General features: G+C 48.2%; 1 protein-coding gene across 2 annotated transcripts in view; it reads left to right on the plus strand.

The window, feature by feature from the left end:
* Slco3a1 (solute carrier organic anion transporter family member 3A1) overlaps positions 1-25544 on the plus strand; it is a 282659-nt gene that overhangs the window by 211071 nt on the left and 46044 nt on the right. For both annotated transcript variants that reach the window (XM_013350234.2, XM_026784286.1), the window contains exons 4-5: positions 1687-1950; positions 19884-20048. In XM_013350234.2, coding sequence (XP_013205688.2) covers positions 1687-1950; positions 19884-20048 — 429 coding nt within the window. The remainder of the gene's footprint in view (positions 1-1686; positions 1951-19883; positions 20049-25544) is intronic.

Consider the following 25544-nt stretch of genomic DNA (forward strand, 5'->3'; position numbering starts at 1 on the left):
ACCTAGGCTCGTCTGGGGCTGGAGAGATGGCTCAGCGGTTAAGAGCATTGCCTGCTCTTCCAAAGGTCCTGAGTTCAATTCCCAGCAACCACATGATGGCTCACGACCATCTGTAAAAGAGGTCTGGCGCCCTCTTCTGGCCTTCAGGCATACAGACAGAATATCGTATACATAATAAATAAATAAATAAATAAATAAATATTTAAAAAAAAAGAACGTAGGCTCTCCAAGCCTCAGTTTTCACACCAAATGGAGGACGTGAAAGACCCTATTTTATCAGTTTATAGGAAGAATTTACTGACACAGCAAGAGCGTGCTGTGTGTGACTCCTGATACGGAGGAGACCCTGGGAAAATGATAGCCAGTGTTAAGAGGCTTGGCGGGAGGCAGGAGGCCCTTTGCAAATGGCAAAAATGCTCATCTGGTGTCTGCAGCCATCACCTTTCCCCAGCTGTCCATTCCTCGCCTCACCTACTATTCTCCAGGTTCCCAAGAATCTCTTTTTGAGTTCTGGGAGCGCACGGTTTCTCATTTAAAAAAGACTTTTTTTTTTTTTTTTTTTTTTGGTTTTTCGAGACAGGGTTTCCCTGTAGAGTTTGGTGCCTGTCCCGGAACTAGCTCTTGTAGACCGACCGGGCTGGCCTCGAACTCCCAGAGATCCACCTGCCTCTGCCTCCCGAGTGCTGGGATTAAAGGCGTGCGCCACCACTACCCGGCTTAAAAAAGACATTTCTAGGTAGCTCATTCCGAGCACACCGCTTTGCAGGGCAGCTGTGAAATGGACAGCAAAATCCAGGGAGTAAGCTGCAGTTCCCGTTCATTCCCAGGACTTGGGTTGGCAAATCAGAGACATGCCAGCACCAAGCTGCCTGGATCCACGTAGCCAAACGCCATGGTGATGTATGGTGTCTTTCAGCACCAGAGCCATGCCAGAGCTTTCTAATGAAGGACTGGAGCCCAGCCAAGGGCCATCTTCAAGACTTGGGTCATCCTAGCCAGTAGAATCTTAGGCACCATAAATGACAGATTGTCGTCCCCAAGTATGCAGACACGTGTCTGGTGTGGTTTTCTGGACCTTACTAATGACTCTGCAAGGTAGATGCTGTCATCGTCATCTGTTTGAAGATTTGTAAACTGAGGCATGGAGTTCAAAAAAAAAATCTCCAAAAGGGCAGGATTTTCATTCAAGCATCCTGGGCATCCATTTGTTTGAATTGCATTCTGCACCTGCTCTTTTTAGTTATGAGCCTGCTTTAATTCACGCTGCGAGAGATGGGATGAAATTTCAGGCCAGCCGTTTGTTTCAGGTGAGAGAGCGTAGACCGAGTGACAGTCCGCCCTTGGATAGCGAATATTTGCTCGTGTTTTCGTGAACTCGGGTTGGCAATGCAGCGAGATGAGTCAATTCCAGCCTGCCTCGGCTGTCTGGCTCCTCGCTGTTTTTGTTTAGACAGATTTATAAGCATGGAGCAGACAGGGAAATTAAGGGGGAAACGTGCTCCGTCCCCGGTGATGGGAGAAACAGGAGCTCTGACGTGGGGAAGATAGTTTCCCAGCTCAGAGCTCCAACCCCTCACCCATTTCTACAGCCCTCGAACTCCATGCAGGGGACATCTCTCTCCAAGCAGAGTCCCCACAGCCCACATGCCCCGCCTCTCTACTAAATGGTGCCCTTTCTGTTGGCAGGTAACCTGGACATCACTCCAGATGACCCACGCTGGATTGGAGCCTGGTGGGGCGGCTTTCTGCTCTGCGGTGCCTTGCTCTTCTTCTCGTCCCTCTTGATGTTTGGGTTCCCACAATCCCTGCCCCCACACTCAGACCCCGCCATGGAGAGTGAGCAGGCGATGCTCCCAGAGAGAGAATACGAGAGGCCCAAGCCCAGCAATGGGGTCCTGAGACACCCCCTGGAGCCAGACAGCAGTGCCTCCTGCTTCCAGCAGCTGAGAGGTAAGTGGCCAGAACGGAACTGCGTGGTCACAGCCATGGGGGTGTTGTGATGGAAAGTCTGACCACTGGGGGTTTTCAGAGTTTTACGTAATTGAACGTACAAATCTTATTGCCTAACTTATGACCAGACACAATGAGTGCAAAAATAAGGTCACCGCCGTTTATTGGTGAACCCCTGGTGATTTCATCAAGAAATGGGGCGCAGCAAAGCTCTATACTTTTTTAGAAGTTACATGAAAATCGGACGCAGAATTTTCTTTGACAAAATGGCAAAACAACAACAACAAAAAGGCGGATAAGGATGTCAGCCCAGAAAGGTGTGTTCTGGGTCATTTCCGCTTTCAGCATGATACATAGAAAATGAGGGTGAAGTTAGTGCAGTGACTATAGTGAGCATAGCCCAGCAGCCTTGGGCTGCTCCATGCCTCCGTCTGCCTGTCTATCCGTCCATCTGTCCTTCTCCCTCTCTCCTTCTCTCCTTCTCTCTCTCTCCCCCTCTCTCCTCTCTCTCTCTCTCCCTCCACCCCCCTCTCTCTCATATGCATGTACACACGCATACACACTGAGGTAGCTACAGGGTACCTGCTGGAGTTTAGACAAGAGCAGTTGGCTACAGTTAGGTGTAGGTAGGTGCCTGGGCCCGATGTAGGTTGACGTACCCCCTCTCAGAGAAGTTGGGATGGAAGAACAATGGATGGACATCACCTCTTCTAAGCCAGCCTTTAGTAGCCACATGGGCCACATGCCAAGACACCACTCAGCATTGCCCAGAGGTCAAATCAAAGTCAAGGTGAGCACCTGTAGGAAGAGGTGTCCCTGTGGCGTGCGCTTGATAACCACAGCCTTTGACAGACCCCAGGGTCCTTCCCTGTCCCCCTCCACACTGGCTACAAGGTTGCTCCATTACCCTGACCATGGTTCCACAAGTTTAAGACTGTGCAGGGTTTTTCTGTCATGTCATTATCCTGAAAATAAAAGCTCTGCCTGCAGAGACACTTAATCAAACCTGCAAGTCCACGAGGAGCCGGACAGACCTGTGCTATTTCTGCAAAGACACTAATTTAATAACCTAATGTCACGTCTGGTCCCATGTTCTCTGTCGGTATCTACAAGTGCTGCGAGCCAATTGATGGCCTTAAAATTCCTCTTTTTAAACTCGGAATGCACTAGTAGGTGAGAAGTCCAGCTACTGTATGTCCCTGGAGGTTGCCTTAGCTGGGACCACCCCCTCAATGAGGGTGTAAATTGCTTCTACCACATTCCAGAAGTCCCTAGCCAGTTGGAGGGCGATGCCTGCTGTTATCTTGAGAGCACAGCTGACTGTAATCTCAAGCCCCCGGCCTACAATAATCCATCAGGCTGGCATCAGAGTAGCTCTGGCGAGAGAGGACCTTGGTCCCCAGTCATGGCAGCCTGTCCAGTTCCTTCTTTGTTCAGGTGACAGTTCTGTCTCCTACAAACCACATTTGTAGACCCTCTCTTTCATCTCTGGGTATACAGAGATAAAAAAGAAACAACTGGGCTGTTAAAGACCTCCCCGGCAAGCCATCAAAGACAGCCAGTGTGGTACAGGGAGTGACAGGCTTGTGGAAGGCCAGGGAGGATAAGGGGCCTAGCTCAGCTGGGTCCTGAGCTACAGGCTGTCACAATTTCAGAGTTGCTGGGATAAGGTTCAGCCATCCTGCTTTATATACTCCATTCAGGAGTCGGTATCCCACTCCTACTGGGGGATGGGAACATGGCCGTGATTAAGTGGCTTGTGTCCTAGAACTTATAATTCAAGAGAAGGAGGCAGGCTACAAGAGAGGACGCATCAAAGTCAAGATGAACCTCAAGCAGTTGGCCTGGGCTGGGAAGTATGCATTTGGGTCAATGGGTTTGGAACTCACTAGATTGGAAATGGTTCGAGCATGGCATGGGTGTGAACACACTTCCGTGAGTAATGATTTCTCATTAAGGATGAGCAGTTCCTCTTTCGTTGGTCCACAGTGGACTCCTAGAGGAGTCTCCAGCAGGGCAGGAAAACTGTGACTCCAGAAGACTTCCCCTAGAGCAGGACTTCAGTGGCGTGAACTATTGTGCTAATCAACCGTCATCTAGCGCTGGCCACAGAGAAGGACCTGCTGTCTTTACATCCTTTCTTCCCCCATGAGCTAAGTGGTTTTGCCCCAGGAACACGTTCACCCAATGCAGCCTTCGGTGCTGTTGATGTTCCCACACGGACTCTTTGCACCAATAAGCGGAACACTGTCAGATGTATCAGAGGAACACACGCCTCTCAGAAACTATCTTAACCAGAGTTTTTTATGGAGTCCTGGAATTTCACATCGTGAGTCCCAATCGCACTCATTTCCCAGTCCATATACATTCTTCACCCTTGCAGCACAACTGCCAAGAAAATGAAAATATATATGTAAATTAAAAATAAACAAAACCCCACTTTGATCTGTCTTTCCCTCCTCTCCACTACCTCTTCATTGTTCTTAGTGGCCTTGGGGGCTGTGGTGTGTCACGAGGTAGACCATTTTGTCCAAACTTCTTAGTGGCCTTGGGAGCTGTGGCATGTCATGCAGTAGACCATTTGTTCAAACAGCTTCCCTTACAAATGTTCACTGTATTAAGCTGCTGGCCCGGTTCAAGGCCTCTCGCTTCTGGTATGCCATCAATCCTGGATGGACCCTCACTGAAACTCCTCTTGAATATCTTACTGTTGCCTGAGTCATGGTTCTGCAGCTATCTATGGTTCTGTAGGACTGGTCCTTTCACAGGCTCCAGCAAGTCATAGATGGGGTAGATGTTGGGGTGGGTCATAACAAAGCACTGGATGTGGACCTGGGTGAGAGCGAGTTGGTCGGTCTGGACCTCCACTGGGACTGTCCCTCTAAGGTAAGGGGCAGAGCCAGATCTCCTTCTCCCATACCATTGGGATCAACTCTTCCACACCTATGATGAAGACTTGACCAGCTCTCCCATTGCAGTGGCCAGCAAAGGACAGGGCCAGATCTCCCAGGGCCAGATCACCATGACCCTGGAATTTCAACACATACATGTCTGGGCCATAGACATCAACACTGACCCCAGTTACAGCAAGACCACAGACCCAGATATGGCCCTCATCAGCAACTTTGACCCAGATGTCACCATCGTCCTGGGTGGCAGCAAAGACCACTCAGATCAGTATGGCCCCTGTGGCGGTATGGCTCTCAGACACCCACATGGTCTCAGGTAGCAGCCCAGACTCTGGGTATCCTCACAACCTTTGGTACCAGAAGCCATGGACAGCAACACAGACCCTGGCTGTGGTAGGGCCATGGCCTCTCAGATACTAATGGCCATTTCTCATGCATCTCTTTGGAGCTTAACAAAGGTTTTTCTTCTTGCACCATCTATTTGAGTCCCAGGCCATGCTCAGAAAATCTGCCTGGAGCAGCCTTCAACCCCAACATGCAGCCTTCCCGGTGTCTGAGAGTGACACGGAGTAGCCTGTCTGGCTGGAGTGGGACGTCCTGAGCTCCAGTTCAGCTCAGCCTCTACCCCACTGTGCCTCCTTGCACCTTGGTCACGACATTTAGCTCTACTTGGCTTTAACATGGGGATCTGGCTTCTTCTCTACAGCAGCTGTCCTATTTATCACTGTATACAGGGTGCTTACCCTGTCATCATATGGGTGTTTGTCGCCAACAGAGCCAGCCATTGACTGAGTTTGCAGCTCTCTGCGGAAGATGAGGGGTGGGAAGCATGGACTCTGGTTTCAGAATAGCCTGGAAGCCCCCAGCTTGTAGCACCTATCCCATAAACACTTTGATAAAGCAGACAGCAGACACACACATAGCTTGGGTTTACTAAGCTGCAGAGTCGCCCCCAGGTGGGAGGCTGCCAAACCCAGGCATAATGCTGGATCTCAACACGCCACTTTGTCTTCGCTTCTAAGCCTTGGCCCTGGGGCGCTTCTGCCCCAGTGACCCCATACTTGAGGTGCCCTCACCGTCACCTTCATCCTGGCGCCTGGTACTCTTCTTCCCTCCCCTTTTATGCCAATACATTATATATATTGGCATGGGGCATGACACTCTTGGACCCAGTAGCTGTACAGTGTGTGCAGAATTAATGAAAGGCAGCCTAGAGGGGAGAACCGCTCCGTGAGAGTGTAATAGATAACCCAGGGCCGGTAAGGTGGCTCACTGAATAAAGGTGCTTGCTGCCAAGCCTCTCACCCCATCGGTTTCATCCCCAGAACTCACGTGGTCAGCAAAAAGAACTGATGCCTGCAAGTTGTCCTCTGACCTTTACCCTTCACACGCATGCCATGGCACACTGCTTATGCATGTGTGTGTGGACACACACACACACATAAATAAATAAATAAATACAAATCAGTCATTTTTATAAAATAAACACTCAATATGCTCATCGCTTGCCTGTTAAACCTCACCCCCACAGCTGTGTGATAGACACAGGCATGTTTCCATAGCGAACATGTGCTGTGCTTGCGGGTGCTGCGATCGCTGTCACGTCTGTAGTTTCGCATTTTATTTTTAAGTTGTCCCAGATCACCTGGGAAGCCTTGATGGGCAGGATCTGGATCCCCAGTGAAATGATCTGCGCCCCCCCTTGATCTGCTTGCTTTGTGTGATTTGTGCAGTGCATCAGGAACACCCCCTTGTTGCTCTTCGTTTTGCCTCAAATAGCCTTCTCCCCTTGATGCACTGTTGGGTTGTGTCTGTCTTTCCACCCCTTTTTGAGTGCACGCGTGTCACACATGTATATACATGCACACATGCATGTATGCACGCATGCATTGCCATTCTAGGTGCATGCCTTGTTGTGTTCAGGACAAGGTCAGCTGCATTGCCCTACCATCGGCTTAGCCTCTGCAAAGCCCCTCCTACTACGTCCCCACTGTAGTCTGGTCCCCCCAGAGTGATGCTCTGCATCCACTCCAGAACAAAGCTCTCATGCATCTGTTTATTTACAGTGCGAGGCAGTGCCTGTCATGAAAATGGTGCCCTTTTAATGAATGAAGTAACAAATGAACACTTTGCTAGCATGTGTGTCTGTTCACGTGCACGCGCGAGCGTACACACACACACACACACACACACACGCACACACACACACAGAGCAGGGGCTGGTAGCATGACTCAGTCAAGTGCTTGCCACAGAAGCCTAAGCGCCTGAGTTCAGATGCCCAGCATCCATATAAAATGCCAGGCACAGTGGCACACACACCCATAATCAGGAAGTAGAGACAGGCAAGGCCATGGGGCTCTCAGCCAGTCCAGCTGAATCAGCAAGCTCCAGATTCAGTGAGCAGCTCTATCTCAGAATGGAGGATGGAGAGCACTATAAGGAAGACACTCAACATCAATTTCTGGTCTGTATAGAAGTGCCTGAACACACACACACACACACACACTACCACCATCATAAACAAGCACAACAACGAAAATGCTGGTTCTCATCCATTTCCCCATTGAATCTCTCCAGCCCTGTGAGCCACTGGCACTGTTCTACAGAGGTGGAAATCAAACTTAGAGATGGGAAGGAAGGAAGAGCACTTGAATCAGTGTGGAGAAAGCAAAGCCTGTCTCCGTAAGCTTGGCATGATGTAGACACTCATAGAGAAACAAGTGGCATCACCAGGTGCTAAGTGAACTTTTAGCAGTGTATACTGTAACTGTCTCCTGCAGCAGCACAGATGTCCCCTAAAACAAGGTAGCTTCCAATGGGGCTGCAGCTGAAAAGGAAGGAAGCCCCTGCTCCCTGCTGAGTCTGGTGGGTCACTGACCTGCAGAGAAAACTCAGAGTGAGCCCTGACTTTGATCTTTAGAGGGGCAGACAGAAGATGAGCTGAGGGCTCTTGTCTCAGCCCTTCTGCAGCGCACACGCATGCGTGCACACACACGCACATGCACACACACACACACACACACACACACACACACACACACACACACCCGACAGACAAGTGGCCTCTCGATGTCCTTGAAAAGACAGCTGAGCCCTGTGCACTTTCTCTAGTGCAGCCTCATTGGGAGAGGAACACAGCTCTGCCTTAAGATGTCACCCTGGGAGCCTGTGGTCCGGCCCTGAGGGGACACTGTACCCACAGCAAGTGATCCTGGTATCACCACCACTTACCCACAACCACTGTCACCGGGCCACCTGCCTCAATGGCACCAAAACCGCCTCCCCACTCTTCTCATCCTCTGGCTGGCTCCAATGGGATGTTCCTTTTCTAGCTGAGATGATTTTTTATTTTTCCAGATTCCTAACACCATGAAATGATTCCGTCTTTGATTTTCTAGCAGCATACCCAGGCAATCAGGAACCAGCATGACTACCCTGGCCCCACGGAGCACCTGGTTCCTGAGACCCAGACCGGCATTCCATGGCACAGTGCCACCCTGCAGTCTGGTGGTTGGCGCTGTCTTTACCCAGTTGTACTTTGACAGCTCTGTCCTCCAGAGAGACTGATTGGGACCAGATGCCCTGGCGGAAGGGGTGTTGCCTGGGGAGCCCCTTCCTTTTTACTCTAACCCTTCCCCAAGCTGCTGTCAGTCCAAACTGTCAGCGTCAAAATTTCCCCTTTTTTTGAAATTAAAACCAACATACCAGCAATCGTCTCCCTCCCCTGAAATCTCCAATGTTTCCTGTTTACACTGACCAGTACACACCTGAAAACAGATTAAAGTGCATTTGAAAAGCAAAAAAAAAGATGTCACCCTGGCCCAGCCCGGCCCAGCACTGTGTTCAGTGGCCCTTCTCTGCTAAACCTCAAAGGCTGGATCCTGTCCCCGGTCTCCCCCAGCTGCTGTCCACCCAGGGTCCCTTCCTGACCTAAACCCATCCATAATGCCTCATCTTCATTGGCAGCTTGCGGTTATTTGGAATCATCATTGAAACGTATTTCAGAGTTTTGTGGTTTGGGTTTTGTTGTTGTTATTGTTGTTTTGTACCCTTTCTATTTCCTCACTGAGGAAGCTCCCTGACTTACTGGAGGGACCCCTTCCCTGGCATGGCTTCATTTTACTTTCTGGCGGGTGACATATGACTTCCTTTGTACTTCCATGAAGGTGGAGACTCCCATTTTTGTTGACACCCTTGTGCTACATCCTCCCCTGTGGTAAGGGGAGGAATGAAGGGATCATGGAAGGGGCATTACCAAGCCCAGTGCACTTTTGTTTCCTTGAAGCATCCTAGGTGGTGGCTTCCATATGACCTACCTGGGAACACACAGTAAGAGCTGTACACGTCTGTATGCCTCCATAAGCCCACAAGTGACCCACCTGTGCCAGGAAGGGTCTGTTGGACCCCGCTCCAGCCCTGGCTTCTTGCATCCCTTCTCAACTCAGCAGTTGCTTTCTGCTCTACTTTTCTTATTGGGCACCTGTACCTTTCATTCAAGTGTGTGTTTGAAGAGCCTGGTAGTCTGAGCATGCTCGTGCTGCCTGCTGAATGCCGCCTATTACGTGACTTGTCTCTACAACTGACCTCTCTCATCCTGTAGAAGTACTGTGAAATTCTGCGTTCTTGCTTCCATGGTGAAAAAAACCAATCTACTGTCCCAAACCCTGGCAGTCTTGTGACAGGCTATGCCTCGCATCCTTCTGGGTCCCAGGGCTCTGGTTAGGATTCACCAGGGACCAGGCTGGTCAGTGAGTTCATAGTGTTCTTAGCGTGGGGTGCCTGCTGGGAGCCAGCCCTGGAGTACCCACTCATGTGATGCTCTCTTCTGGCTCTTTCAGCAAAGCCACTGAGCCGAACAGAAGAGGGCATGCAGCAGGATGCCAGGCATGGTTGGCGTGTCAGAATGTTGGCTGAATGAATAGGCAAAGGAAATAGCTTTTAGAAAGTAGCGTTTCCCAGAGGGACGTCTTTGAACCAGAACAACATCACGGTGGGAAAGCGGTCGCTATCCAAACAGGTGGAAACCTGTCCATGACCTTATCACATTGTAGCGGGAAGGCAAGTTCATATGTGTGTGCAGACGGACATGTGCACATGTGCACGTACACACAGAGGCCAGAGTTCAACCTCATGTGTCATTCCTGAGGAGCCATCTGCCGATTTGTTGTCGTTGTTGTTTTCTTTATTGTGTTGTTGTGTTTTTGTTCAGATAGGGTGCTCACTAGCCTGGAACTGGTGGAATTATCTAGACTGGCTAGCCGTCAAGACACAGGGAGAGTTGTTTTTCAGCACCTTCCAGGCGTTAGCATAACAAGCGTGTTTCTTCAATAGGGTTACTATTGCTATGATGAAACACCACGACCAAAATCAAGTTGAGGAGAAACGGATTTATTTTGGTTCTACTTCCATATCACTGTTCATCACAGAAGGAAGTCAGGACAGGAACTTTAGCAGGGCAGGAACCTAGAAGCAGGAGCTGATGCAGAGGCCATGGTGGGGTGTTGCTCCTTATGGCTTGCTCAACCTGCTTTCTTATAGAACCCAGGACCACCAGCCCAGGGGTGGCATAACCCACAATGGGTTGGACTCTTCCCTATCAGTCACTAATCAAGAAAATGTTCTAGGTAGTGGTGGTGCATGCCTTTAATCCCAGCACTTAGGAGGCAGAGGCAGGTGGATCTCAGTTCGAGGCCAACCTGGTCTACAAAGAGAGTTCCAGGACAGCCAAGACTGTTATACGGAGAAACCCTGTCTCCAAAAATCAAAAAACAAACAAACAAAAAATGCCCTACAAGCTACCCTTCAGCCTGACCTTTTGGAGGCATCTTCTCAGTTGAGGCTCCCTCCTTCTAGATAACTAGTTATGCCAAGTTGACCTAAGACTAGCCAGCATACATGTACTGCCATGCCACGTTCTTTTCCATGGATATTGGGGACTGAACTCAGGTCCGGATGGCATAGCAGGCTCTTTACCAGGTGAACCATCTCTCCCCATTTGAGGGTCATGCTTCATATCAGCCCATTAACAGCTCTGAGAAGGCCAGCTCCATGGAAGGCTGGATGATTTCATTTTAATCCAGATTTCTCATAGCTGCATGGCTGTGACTATACTACCTCTGTAACCATTAGCAAAGGCTTGCAGAGTCCAGAGTACGAGATGAAAGGACCCCACACAGTTCAGAAGGATGTAGTAGGGACCATAGAGTGTGTGCTTGAAGATTCCACCCTGAAGGACTACCTGAAGGACGAGAGAAGAGGACAGTGACCTTGCTCTGGGAACAAGCAGAGGCAGCATGCATGGACATTATGTACTCGGGTGTGGTTAGGAGATGGGCATCTGGTTTGTGTGTGATTTAGAAAAGAGTGTGGTAGAAGTCAGATGGGGATAGTCCCATGGGTAGCAGAGTGTCTGGTACCTGAAACAGAAGTCCCGGGTGCATTATGAATGGATCATCAATGCCTTGGCACTGACCTTCAGATGAAAGTGTCTGGACTTTGTCTGATCAACCCTAGTTTCCTTGCCAGCAGTTTGAGTTAACTCTACCGGTATGGCGTCTTGCAATAATACCACTTTGTATCCACCCTCCGGGAAAGTCTGCTCCCTTGAGGCAAAGCAAGAAGGAGAGGCTCAGGGATGATGATATCTGAAAGTCCCTGAAGTGATTCTAAGTAAATTCCTAACTGGAAATGAATACCAGAGGCAAGGACGACCCTTGCCGGGTCCCCATGAGTCCCCATGAAGATCAGAGCACCTCCTCCTCCACCCACCCCTGCTCCTTCCCCACAGTTGAGCTTACATAAATTCAAGTGCTGAGAGAATTCTGTCACAAACGAGTTGGGACAGAATGGGCTCCCCCAGTGACCTGAGTGTCGTGAGGTCCTGCTGCAAGCAAGCTGGGTAGGGGGTAGGGGCTCAGTTTTGAGGTAGACTGTGTGTCAGCTTGCTTTACCAGAATGCTTCTGTTTGTCTTTGTAAACTTTCCAGGAAAGAATTCTCACATTTCTGGGTTTTCACTTCCAGAAGAACTAGGAGGTACAGCGAGCCCTGTATGGCAGCAGGACAGAATGCATTTTCACAGAGGAGGTTTTTAGACACAGGCGTGAATTAGAGGTGCCTGTTTGCTTCTGAGACTTGTTATTGCCTAAGCCATTTTCTCGCTGCTGTTTTTGCCTTGGAAAACTACAATGCTTGGGTCGAAAAAAGTAGCAGCTGCCTCTGAGCCTTCTTCCTCCTGTTGTCTCTGTCCTCCCTGGGTAAGCCTGTACCTCTCAGGCCACCCATAGAAACGGAAGACCCTGGGGTAACACCACTGTGGAGCTATAGTCTGACTCTTTGTTCTTGCTTTAAGTAGACTTGTGAGTGGCCCCACCACGCCTTTTCTCTTAGACCCTCCTGGTGGTCCCAAAAGAATCAGTGGAATCAATCAGTTCTTGGCTATGGCTGCCTTGGCCAGCCCATACCAGTTCACACTCTCACACACACACACACACACACACCAGCTCACACTTAGGTTTCATTCTAAGTGTTGGTTTGGGGCTGGTAGTTTTCTGTTTGCTCACCAGGGCCACACTTTTCTTCTTACAGAGAAAGAAAGTGTTGCCCTGTGCCTTATCTTTTCTAAGGATGGGGCAGTTGGGAGCTAGTTCCCACAAGAGAGCCACAAGAGAGGTCAGGGCGGACACCAGCTAACTGGCTCATCTTGACTGGTATGGCCACAACAGACCTATAGCTGCAACCAGAGGCTAGCCAGCCTGAGGCCAGTGTTTAGTAGATGTTTGCTTCCAGAATATTCCTAGTCACTGCTGGGTTCCTCTTCTACCTGGGCTTTCTTCTACTCTCAACCAAGGGAATGATCTAGACAACTCCAGAACCGTCAGTGGGAGTGAGAAGAGACACATGCCCCAGAGCCAAGGTGTCATTTACCTGGCTGAGTTAATTGTCCCACTTCCACCACAGACATGAACCTGTGGGAATCACCCTAAGTTTGGCAGTAAGTGAGCCCTTGTCTCTCAAAAGCCTGCAAACCGGTCCCCTCCAGGCCTCTGAGGCTGATCTATTCATTTAGTCACTGGATTCCTTAACCCTCTCTGTCTCCTGCGTTTGTTTGACATACGCTCTTCTGAGACATGGCGCCTTTGTCTTTTCGTCCCTGCTCTCAGTAGCTCTTCACCTGGGAAAGACGAGGCACTGTTGCCAGTAACGGCAGCTCTGGTTTGGGCACATGGAGGACAGGCGGGGGGGGGGGGGAGGTTGCAACATCGTAATGTTCCATCTTTCCCAGGATGTGGTCTTAGTCTTAGAATCACTCTCGTATCTCCATCATGATATTTCCCCATTTCTCTCCTCCTTCCTTCATTTCATCCACCCTTCCATCCAATTGTTATGATTTCTGTTTCTCCACCTCTCTCCACTCCTCTGTTCTCTTGAGTCCTACCTGTTGTGAAATGCTTCATGGCCACTCAGCCTTTAGAAAAACATTAGGCTCTAGATTACACTAAGTGTAATTTACTAAGTGTAGATTACTAAATTTAATCTGGTGGGGTCTCCATGGAGCATCACAAGAACCACTGTTGGGCCTCCTCTAAGTCTTGGGAGGGTAGTAAGATACTTGATTCCTAGCCTGACCTGTTGATTTGCTATGCTCTATGGAAGAGGGGCCTCTATTAGGGAAACCCTCGGCTCCAATGTTGACTCCCAGGAACTCAACATACTATCTCCATGGCCGTAGGAACCCTGCCCCAGTCTTCTGACAACTGCCACTCAACAGTCCACTCATAGAGGTGAATTACCAAAGCCAGCCTGGTGACTCCAGGCCACACTGTACAAATGCCATGGATTCCTTACCTGGTCCTGCTTCTGCCTGCTCATCTTGGTTTTCATTGAGCTCCTGCCTATGTGTCAGGAATGCTGGATCACATGCTTCTTGATCTTGGTTCTTTTCATCTTTGCAGATGGGTAGGGATGAGTCCCAGACCTACCAAGTCTTCAATCCAAAATGTAAATCCATAGCACCTGCCTCTTTCGAGCATGGTCCCTGACTTGATGTGGCACGACTTTCTTCAGCCACATCTTTTTCTATGGTTCTCAGCTCTTCTTTCAACTCTGTCTTTTATTTCTTCCCCTCCCCCCCCCTTCCGAACTCCTTTCTTCAAAAAAAAAATCTTGCACCAAGTTCCAGGCACACACTACGCCAGATCATTTTCCCAGTGAGGTGGCCTGAAAGAGAATTCCCCCATAGGCTAATACATTTGAATACTTTGGTCCCCAGTTGGTGGAACTGTTTGGGAAGGATCAGTAAGTGTGGCCTTGGCTACGGGACTCAGGACAATAGATCCTGCCTCTCATCTGGTAAGCATAGTAGAGCTGACCCTGTTGGCAGGGGCATGGGTGAGCCAGCCCTGAGAACATGGAAGCGGGAGGTCTGCCCCCGCTGTGGTGGCAAGGGCAGGGGAAAGAGTCCCTGCCCCTCTCACCCCTTGCCATCTGTGGCAGGTGAGAGAGTAGACCCTGCCCCTTGCCAGCTGCAGCACCCAGGAGAGCGGTCCCTACACCTTGAGTGGGGAGCACCGTAGGGCTCACCCTCATGATATAGGTGTGGGTTGCCCCTGAGGGTCTTTGCTGCTTGCTGCACAGGGTAAACGTGCTAGGGCCATGCTTAAGAGCTCTTCCTGTTGATGAGGATGAGGTAGAATTGGTGGGCTGACAAACCCAGCTACCACTCAGGCTATGAGTTGGTCCATCCTGATCTCCCCCATAATTGTCATAGACTCCCTCTCTGAAACTGTAAGCCCCAAATAAACCCTTCCTTCCATTAGGTACCTTGGTCATGGTTTCTTAACACATTACTATTTGTGAGAGTGAAACTCTACTTCTTACTGGCAGGACCAGCCTGCTTGCTTAATCTTCATACTAACAATAGTGGCTCAGAGAATCCAGGACAGAACAACACCCTTCTCACAATGTGCAGTGGTGGCTGGTGCTGTGGCTGGAGTTTCTGCTATGTTGCTCTAATTGTGGGACCATTTCTGCCTCAGTTTCCCCATTTTTAAATGGAGCATTCCATGGTTCTAAGATCATGTTTATTGTGAGTCTGTGAGTTGATGATGAACACTTAGGATGGCATTTGCCACATAGACAAAGTCCCAATGACATTAGTCCTTAGGATGTCCCCAAATGACCCATAAATGAACAACAGTCCTCTGTCCCTCAGGAATGTCTTTTGGGGGCTCACAGTAGACAGCCTGCTTTCCATGGAGCTGGCTGCCGTGTGCTATTTCAAAGATGGTACCATCCTACTGGTGACAGCAGTGGGCTCCCAGTGAGAGCGTGAAAGGTTTCCCAGGTTGGTAGATGATTCAATCCAACCCCTTAGACCCCAGCTCCAGTACCAAGGCTAAATCAGTAATGTAGAGTTAAATGGCTAAGGGAGGCTGCAGATGTTCAGTGGTCTGTTATGACCCTGGTTCACCACTCTCTGTTCATCTGGGCCACTCCTTAGCCACTCCTTCCTTGAAAGGGCGACTTTTATGGGTTTAGCAATCTGCTTGGGGCACTAGGACAGCCCTAAAGCCAAGCTAACTAAGGCCTCATTTCCAAGCTGGGGTCTGGAAGGTGGGCTGAACCTGTGAAAAGGGAGTCAGCTTTTGATGGCTGCAAGTTGTTGCGATAAAATTGTGCAGGGGAGGCTGAACGTGGGAGGAAGAGAGCAGAACTTGAGGAAGCCAGTCAGCTTGGCTACAGAGAGAAAAGGGTCAGGCAAATAAGGCCTCCCAGGCCTTCCCCCAGCCCAGTGATTCTTGAACTTAATCATTTTCACATCTAATTCAAGGAGAAGTTAGTCGTTTGGCCTTAAGGCAAGCAGGAAGGCTCCTGTCTTAACTAGGAGCTCTTCTTGCAGAGTGGAACGAACTCGAGAATAATTAAAAGCCTGAAGAAACACAGAAATGTTCTATTAACCGGAATTGCATCTTCATGGGGCCAGAGCCCTTCCTACCCTGAAACAGATCATGAAGAATCTAATGAAGATTAAGGCCATGGTGAGGTCTGCAGAAATGTGCTAATTGACTCAAACCATCATCGCCAGTGTCATCTTGGAGCCAGATAAACTTTGCTGTGGGAGGCTCCTGGTGGTGTGATCCAAGGGGAATACAAAGCTTCTATTCTGGAATCCCACTCGGCAGAGACTGCACTCCCCTTGAGGAAATAAAGCCTACAGTGAAAGCATGGCAGAGATCCTAGATCTATCTGGATTGTCCCGAACCTGCCGCTTCACTGCTGGCAGGGCTTCCAGAACCTCTGTGTCATCTGAAAGAGCACAGTGACTAAATAACAGTGGTGTCTGTCGTGACACAACAGCAGCCAGGACTTAGGTTCGTAGTCACCCATTCCAGGGAGCTGCTGCGACCACGTGATTGCTCTCCCTACAGTGTGTGGCTATGACCCACCAGTCCCTGGTTCTGGGTACAGACTAGCCTCGTGCTTGGCACACCCTGTCTCAAGTTTACCTTGGCCCCTCAACAGTGATTTACCAGTCTTGATACCCAAAGCACTCTTGTCCATAAAGAACAAATCACCCTCTGTTTATGCCCATTGTGTTCGTTTTCCGTATTTGTTGAGCTCCACTTTAAACGCTGCCGAGTCAACAGTTCTCTGAGTATTTGTACAATACTTTAAAACAATATGGATTTAACAAAGGAAAGTTTCTTAACATTTAAACACAGATTTTAAAAGCAAACACTCCTGGGCATTTATTTGAAATGATACTTCTGAAAAGTCAGATTGCCATAAATGTTTAAAGGCGTGTAAAGTATACACACAGCGTGCCCATAAAGACCAGGAAACTCTAAGCACAGTGTGCGGGCATGAAGTCTGAGGGCTTGAAGCTGTTTGTTTGCCGTCTTGGTTCATAGACTTCGTAAAGTTTTGGCTTTAATTTTTTTTTCTTGAACATCCCGTTAACCCTCAAGCTGCCTTCCTAAAGCCTCAGAAACACAAGCAGAACAGCCGAGGCCATCGACTCTGGTTATTGACTATGTTCCTTTGGATGTGGGATTCAGGGCTCAGTCCACAGTAATCCCGGCTTCCACTCATCTGGTCCAGCACTGTGCTGTAACTAAACCCTTAAATCCCCCCCCCACACACACACACACCTCTGGAGAGTTTCACTTTGGAAACTTGATGTCTTTCCCAGAGATGAAAAATTTTAAGTTTTGTATATCTGCCAGTCCCTGGCCTATTGTTCTGTCATTTTGATGCATTGAGCTTGTCTGTTAACATTATTAAAAACTTATGTGTCTCCTATTATTATTTTATTCTAATTAGATGGGCCATTTGGAGGTTTCATCTCCTAGGAGATGCAGTTGAGCCTGTGTAATTAGCTCTCTTCTTTAGGACAGCTGGCTCAGTCGTCACCTTGGAGTGCAGGGTTGGGCTCCCAGCCCACCTATTCATTTTATATGGCCACAGGCACTTTACTGAGCTTTTCTAATACTTAATCTGACTTTTCATGAGTCTCTGCATCTGATCTTTTCCATGTGCACAAAGAGAAACAAGTAGACCCTGTCACCATGCCTCATTTTTCTTATGAGTATAACAAAATAGAATTCTCCTTTTTTGTGTGTGTGAGACAGGGTCTCATGGATCGCTGGCTGGCCCCAAACCCATTATGTAGCTGAGAACCATCTTGATCCTCCTGCTTCAACCTCCCAGGGGCTGAGATTGCCAGCCTGTTTTGTGCAGCCCTAGAGATCAAACCCAAGGCTATGTGCATGCGAGGCAAGCCACTCTACTAACTGAGCCCCATTGCCAACCAGCCCCAAGTCTAATCACAGCACAACACTTGGACAGTGTTGGCTGTAACCTACAGCTCACCTTACTATTTATAGAGAATTATTTATGATTTAAATAAGACTTGTCTTCAAATTACTTGAAATCAAGTTTGCTTGTCTTAAGCCATAGCTCTTGATGAATCAGCTCTATTTGGTTAATTATTTTGTAAATACCACTGGCTTCCATCTGTGTAAGTTCTACATCCGCAGACCTAACTAACTGCTGCTTGAAATGCAAGCCACGGACAACTGCATCTGTACTGAATGAGTACAGACTTTGTCGTTATCATAATCTCCTACACAATGTGCTCTAGCAGCTACTTGCATAGCATCCGCCTTGTACTTGATGTTAGTGGTTTAGAAAAGACTCACGGTACATCAAAGAATGGGCATGAGTGACAGACCAATAGTATGTAATATAATAGATTTGAGCGTGTGTAGATTTTGGTGTCCGGTACAGACACCAAAATAAATGTGTAGAGTCTGAGATGGTTTACTTGGTAAAAGTGTTTGCCGTGCAAGTCTAAAGACCTAAGTTTGAATCCCCAGAGTCTATGTAAAAGCTGGATGAATGGCACAAATATCTAACTTCGGGGAAGTGGGAGGCGGAGATAGGAGAATCCCCAGAACCCCTGCAGGCCTGCTAACCTGTGGTAGGAAGGCAAGAAGGAGATAGCTATCTCAAAGTGAAAGGAAAGTACTGACTCCCAAGTCTGACCTCCATATGCATGTTTTGGCATAGGTGCATCTGCATTTACACAAACACACGAAAGAAAGAAAGAAAGAAAGAAAGAAAGAAAGAAAGGAAGGAAGGAAGGAAGGAAGGAAGGAAGGAAGGAAGGAAGGAAGGAAGGAAGGAAGGAAGAAAGGCATCAGTGCAGAAAAGATGGGGCTAACCTAGCATCATCCGGGATATATACATTAATTGAGGAGAGCTGATTGAAGACCATGTGCCAAGAACTCTACTCACTAGAAACTTAAGTAATTGTACTTATTTTCAAAGTACAGAAACCAATCTCCAATTTTTAGCAGCACCGATAGAAGAGGAAGTTTTGCTGGCTTACGAAACCATACTGTAATGCAAATTTAGACCAGAGTAAATAAGATGGGACCACGTGGCCTCCACACCACTGTCAGGCCCTGCTGAGATGGAACACAGTGCACAGCTCCAGGGAGTGCGTGCTGCAAGCCAACTCTCCTGAGTCCCTGGGCACCTACAGTGGTCTGGGAACCTCTTCCAGGTTAGGTTGAGCAATGAGGAAAGTGTACCTGGGAGGCGGGGTATGAGTGTGGTAAACGTTTAGGAGAAGAGCATTATGGTAGATGAAGAAGACCTAGCATACAATACAATGTGGATGCCGCTCAGGGGGGCACAAGGTCTGGGAATGGGGAGGGAAGGTCAAGCATCCTGGGACTGTCCCAGCACCAAGAAGTAGACCAAAACCTAGAGTACCAGACTGTAAATCACAGACTCCCTGCTATGGTTCTCCCTACTGTAAACGCTTGAGCAGTAAAACCTTTAAGCTGATCTTATTAGTTACTATGTAGGGTATGATCAAATCAAGGCTGTTAGCTCAGCCCCCCATGGATTGCGCCAGCCCTGCAGGTAAGAGCTGAGAGGAAGGCTTGATTTGGTTCATACTATTTTGTAAAAGATGAGAGGTTCACTTCTTTCTTGACACTGATGACGTTAAACCTATTCTCTGACTGTGCATACAGAGTGTAGTTCTAAATGTTGCTCATATATTGGGCATGTTGACATATACCTAAATAATTTGATGTATACAACTTATATATGTAACAGTTTTCACCTTGGGGGAAAAATTCCCAAACAGATTTCCTTTTGGAGTGGAGTTAGGGACAAAAAAAAAAAAAAATCTTGTAATTCCTTAAAAGATACCGGACTATCTCATGTGAGCCCCTGAAGTTGTGGCATTGAAGAAGCCAGATAGAGCAGCCTGTTTTAGTAGAAGATGGCTTCCTTTGTAGGATATTGGTGTGTTTTGAATCCAGAGTTCTCAAAGTTACAAATGACCTACATAAAGATAAAGATTCTGGCCTGAGCCACCCAAGTGCCTTTCGGTGTTGTTTAAAGAAACAGGCAAGAATGAATCAAGAAGGAGTCTCTAATGAGGTCTCAAGAGTAGGCACTCAACACGTGTGACCTTGACCTTGCTCTCTGTCCCTCCCCACAGTGATCCCCAAGGTCACCAAGCACCTGCTCTCAAACCCCGTGTTCACCTGTATCGTCCTGGCTGCCTGCATGGAGATTGCCGTGGTGGCCGGCTTCGCTGCCTTCCTGGGCAAGTACCTGGAACAGCAGTTCAACCTCACCACCTCCTCTGCCAACCAGCTGCTCGGTGAGTGGGTCTCTTTGCCCTCCGGTCATACCCAGAGGCTCAGAGAATGCACTGAGAGCCAGGAAGAGTGCAGGGCTATGCTAAGCCAATAGTGATGTGGTGTATCTGTGACCTTTCTTTGCAAGGAACTTCGGAGTGAGATTTTTTTCATACTTGAGACAAATACTAAAAACGTATTATAGGGTCTGTGAGATGGCTGAGCAGGGAAAGTATTTGTTGCTCAAGGCTGGTGACCCAAGTTCAAAATCCAGAACCCATCTTTGGAGAAGAGAATCAACATGGGTACCATGACACACTCAGGCATAAATAATAATAATAATAATAATAATAATAATAATAATAATAATAATAATAATAATAAATTTAAAAACAAAACCATATTATAAGGAAGAACAACAATAGAAAGTACATGTAGGAAGCTTTATGAGAGGCCAGGAAATCCCTTGACTGATGTGAACGGGAGATTTTGAAGCACACAGGAAGAAAGCAATCAAAGTCTATCTTAGATTAATAGATTTTTATTAGGCTAAGGGATGATCTCAGCACCATATACCCCACAGTGGGGACTTTACCTCTTGAACTATTTCTACAGCCCCAGGAGTTGTTTTGGTTCAAAGATTCATGACGTCATTTTAGGTATGTGTGTGCCGTGTGCTTCCAAGTGCCTGCAGGTCAGAAGAAGGTGTGGGGTCCCTTTAAGCTAGAGTGATAGGTGGCCGTGAGCATCAGACCCAGCCAGTCTAGCCACTGGGTAAACTCTTGACTTCAGTGAGCCACCCATCTCAAAAAAAAAAGGTGCAGAGGCTTAAAAAAAACAGCTCAGAGGTTAAGAGCACGGACTGCTCTCTCAGAGTACCCAGGTTAAATTCCCATCACCCACATGGTAGCTTAGAAGTGCTAATAACGCCAGTGTCAGGGGATTTAGAGCTCTCTTCTGGCTCCTGGGCATTAGTCATAGACATGGTACACAAGCATACATGCAGGCAAGAAACCCATATACATAAAATAAAGTGGAGAGCCATAGATGAAGGTACCTGACTTCAGCCTCTAGCCTTCACACACCTATGTACACCTGTGCATGCATGCACACACACATGCATGTACACACACAAAGAGAGAGGGAGAGAGAGAGAGAGAGAGAGAGAGAGAGAGAGAGAGAGAGAGAGGAGAGAGATTCCTCCTGTTGCTTCACAAAATGGCCGATAAATAACAAAGATTCTGGCTAGCATGATGAGGAAAATGCACACTGAAACCTCAAGGAGGCGCTATGACACACCAACCAGAGGACAGCCCCGAGTGTTGGGGAGGACCAGGAGGAACTGGAACCCACACAGCGATGGGAATGCACGACAGAACCTCTGCTTCGGGCGGTTTTTACACCCTCCATTAAAGCTCAGCATATGCCTGAGCTGTGATCCGTCAGTTCCGTTTCTGGGCACTTCTCCAACAGAATGGAGTGTTTAGGTCCGCTCATTTGCATATGCATATATAACAACGTTCGGAGCGGTTTTGTGCATAATTCTCTCAAACTGGAACCAGCCCAAATGTCTGTCTACAGCAGAATGGGTAAATAAACTATAGACTGTTCATTCTGTACCACACAGCTTGGGAAAGGATGGACTCCCACACAGACGTCCATGTAAATGGGTATGAGTTTAAATGTGTCACACACAAAGAGAATTTATTTATGGGACTTAAAAAAAATCTTCAAATTAAGATAAAAGAAGCAAGAGCCACAGTTGTCCTTGAGGCTTACAACTGGGCGGAGGTACCCAGGAGCCTTCTAGGTAGCTGCGCGCGCGTGTGTGTGAATTGTGCATGTGATTACAGATACACATTCGCACATATGCATGTGAAGGCCAGATATCTATAGCAGGTGTTCTCTTCAGTCCCTCCACACCTTAGTTTTCCATGCAAAGTCTCTTGTTGGCTAGCGTGATGCTGGGCTCCATGTGTCTCCCTACAGCCCAGCATTGGGGTTCCAAGTGTGCACCCCTACTCCTGGCTTTTATGAAAGTGCTGAGGATCAAGCACTCCTGAGCCCCAGGCGTCTGAAATTGTTTTAGGCTTGACCTGAGTGCTGGTTGTGGGGGCATTTGCATATTGGAAAGTTCACGAGCGTGGTCTTGTGTGTTTCACATCTCAAATTAAAAAAAGAAATTTAAACCCTGACCATCACGACAACATGCCATAGTTTCTTTTTTTCCTCCCTGAAAACTGAAGAGGAATACAAGTTTTTTTGTGTTTGTTTGTTTTTGTTGTTGCTGCTGCTGGTGGTGGTTTTTGTTTTTTGGGGTTTTTTCTTCTCTCTTTTCACTAGTCATTCTTGCCACCTACCCTTTGGTCAGAGTATGAGCAAAATGCAGCTTTTTAATACTTGCAGAATGGAGGGGAAAAAACCCATCTCTCCTTATAGTGAAAGCTGTAGTGTTTGCTGTCTCTAGGATCTGGGGTTTGGACCTGCAGCAGCACCCCAGAGGTTATCTCCCACCTCCTGGTTTCTCTGCTGCTACATCTCCCATCTTGATTGTGTTTGCACTGTTGCATCTTCAGGGCCAGGTCCTATTGTGGAACAAATGCCTAAGCTTTCTATCGACACACAAATCAATAGTCTCCGGGGCAGAAGGTCAGAAAAACAATTCTGCTACCTAACATCTGTTTGTTTCCCAATGGTTCCTGCTTGTTAGAGTGCTTAACAAGGTGGGAGGAAAGGGGGGGGGGTCTCTTCGTAGTCTCCAGGCAGACAGCCAGCATCTCCTGTCTCTATGTCTAGCCAATGGCATAGATCCAATCAGTGTGTACTGGGGACAGCCCACTGCAGGAGGGGCAGGCAGGGTGCGCTAGGGGACGCTTATGTAGGGAGATGCTGTCAGAATAGCTCCTGTGCTCCTGGAAGATAGTGTGTGTGCAGTACTATGCAGGAAAGACTCTGGGCCACCCACAAAGTCATCAGCAAATGGGTCAGAGTTCAGAGAAGAGCAGTGTAGACAAGCCAGGGGCCGATGACATTGATTTATGAGTATAGATTAAAGGGGCTCAGTCTGCATAAGTCAATCTAATGAGGATGAAGTTTTGGTGCTGTGAAGTTCTGGCAATGGCCAGAGGTGTTAAGGACATATACACACATCATGGAGGAAGGGAAAGGGAAGCTAATAGTGACTGGGAGAAGAGGTGCTGAAATCCTGTTGTTGCCATGGTTACCATCATCACCAGGTGACACCCCCACTGTCTCAACTAGAAAATGAAACAAAGCCCAAGATGCTCTCCAGGAGTAGGCATGTTGTCACCAAAGCTTATCCACACAGATCCAGGCTGCTCACAGATTCACTCTTTCTCAAAGGGATGTCTGAATGCTGTCCAGCGCAGGGTGCTCTATTAGACACTGAGATTTGGGCTGGACTGAATGGGATGCAGAGGGTACCCTTCCTCCTGGAAACTCCATGCTGATAGAGGAGGAGAGCAGGATTCAGGATGGACAAAAATAAACATGACAGTTTTAGATGGCAGGGAGAACCATGGCAACAGGAATTCTGCCTAGGGATAACAGGAGACTGTTACTGAACCAAGAGCTCCCCGATGCCAGCTAGACCAGCTGAATGGCTTACCATGGACATCCCCTGTCTCTTCCTCCAAAATGCACAATTTACAGGTGGGCCACCACCTGCCCAGCTTTAACCTGGCTTCTGAGATCCCACCTCTGGGATCTCACTGGTACCACGGGTGTTTTATCCACTGAGCCATGTTCCCTGCCTCAGATCCTCAGATGGTCATAAGTCCCCTTTGTATGTCACCAGAGGAGTGGGGGCCGATGCAGCTTCTTAGAAGAGGGGGGAGACCATTCCAGGAAAGATGGACAAGTGTGTCCTAGGAATAGAACCAATGTGTATGCAAAGACTGTGGCACCCTGGGCACCTAGACATTTCCAGGGAGAGAAAGTAGAAAAAGCAGTTGTGGTTAGAGTGGCCAGTGGCCTGGGCTGGGGATGGAGGCTCACAGGACTAGGTCATGTAGAAACTAAGCTCAGATGTCAGAGGCAGCCCGCAACACACAGGGCTGTGTCTGTTCCAAGCATGGCCAGGATAGGGCCTTGGCAAGCTAAGCCTTCCCAATTTTATTTTCTTACCGTAATACGAAAAATTAATTTGCATTCCCTCAGCACATACCAGCTGGTTGATGTAGCCGATTGACCTGGGGGTCAGCTGATTGGCAGGGAGGAGACAGCCTAGACTGGAAAATTGGCCATGCATAATCTACACGGTAGATAAATGACACTCAGTAATTTAAAGACGAGTCGCAGATGAAATGAATCAGAAGAGAGCCCCAGCAAAGAGGAGATTGGGACAGCAGGATCCTTTGGTTCTCCGACAGTACTCTGGGTCTCTGAGAGTCCTGGGGGACAGGTTTTGGGCCTACAGCCTATGAGATAGCTCTGTGTAGACGAGAGAGACTGTGTATACTTGCTAATTATTAACCAGGTATTGCAGAACATGGTGATGGGAGTGATACCGCTTCCTGAGGCGTGGCAGAACTGGCTAAATGGCGTCCTCCACTGACATGGGAGCCCTGCAGCCCTTGGCTTAAACAGCTTTGGAGCCTATGAACTGTCCTTGCCTTGCCTCATTAGAAGAGGAAGAGAAAATCCTCCAGAGTGTGGGTGTGTGTATTTCGTGTGTGTATGTTCACATGTATAAGTTTGGATAAGTCTGAGAGTGTGTGAGTGTGGATGCTGAATCCATGCGTGTTCACATGTATAAGTGTGTATCTGTCTGCAACTGAAGTGTATAGGGCTGTGTGTGTAGGCAAGAAGTTGATGCCAGTCTCCTCAGTTACTCCCCCACTTCATCTTTTGAGGTGGAGTCTCTTGCTGAGCGTGGCACTTTGCCATTTTCCTCCAGTCTAGCTTAATGGCTCGTCCCTAGAATCTCATCTTTGTCTCCTGTATATTGAGGCCACCAGGCCTGCTTGGCATTTCTGTGGCTTCTAGGGATCAGAGCTCCAGTCTTCATGCTTGCATGACAGTCACTTTGTCTACTAAACCATCTCCCCCTCCCTAAACTCTCAGGTAATTTCGGGCTCACTGCAGATATGCCCAGCGATGCTCATGTGGCATGGTGACTAAGGACCTGAGTTCCATGCTCAGAACTCAGAGACAGTGAGAAACATAAAAGCCAAAGCGAGAGAGGGCATCTCAAAACCAGGTGCCTGAGACATGACACCCAAGGCTATCCTCTGGCTTCTACATGATACAGGCACATATGTGCACATGCATACAAACGCATTCACATGCATGATTCACAGAGAAGTTGGACTTCCTAGGATATGCCTTTAATCCCATTACTTGGATAGCTGAGGTAAAAAGATTGCCAAGTGTTTGAAGCTAGTCTGGTCTACAGAATACCACCAGATAGATAGATAGATAGATAGATAGATAGATAGATAGATAGATAGATAGATAGATAGGTAGGTAGGTAGGTAGGTAGGTAGGTAGGTAGGTAG

The sequence above is a fragment of the Microtus ochrogaster genome, chromosome 22, assembly GCF_000317375.1.
Source record: "Microtus ochrogaster isolate Prairie Vole_2 chromosome 22, MicOch1.0, whole genome shotgun sequence".
In the NCBI taxonomy this organism is placed as follows: Eukaryota; Metazoa; Chordata; class Mammalia; order Rodentia; family Cricetidae; genus Microtus; species Microtus ochrogaster.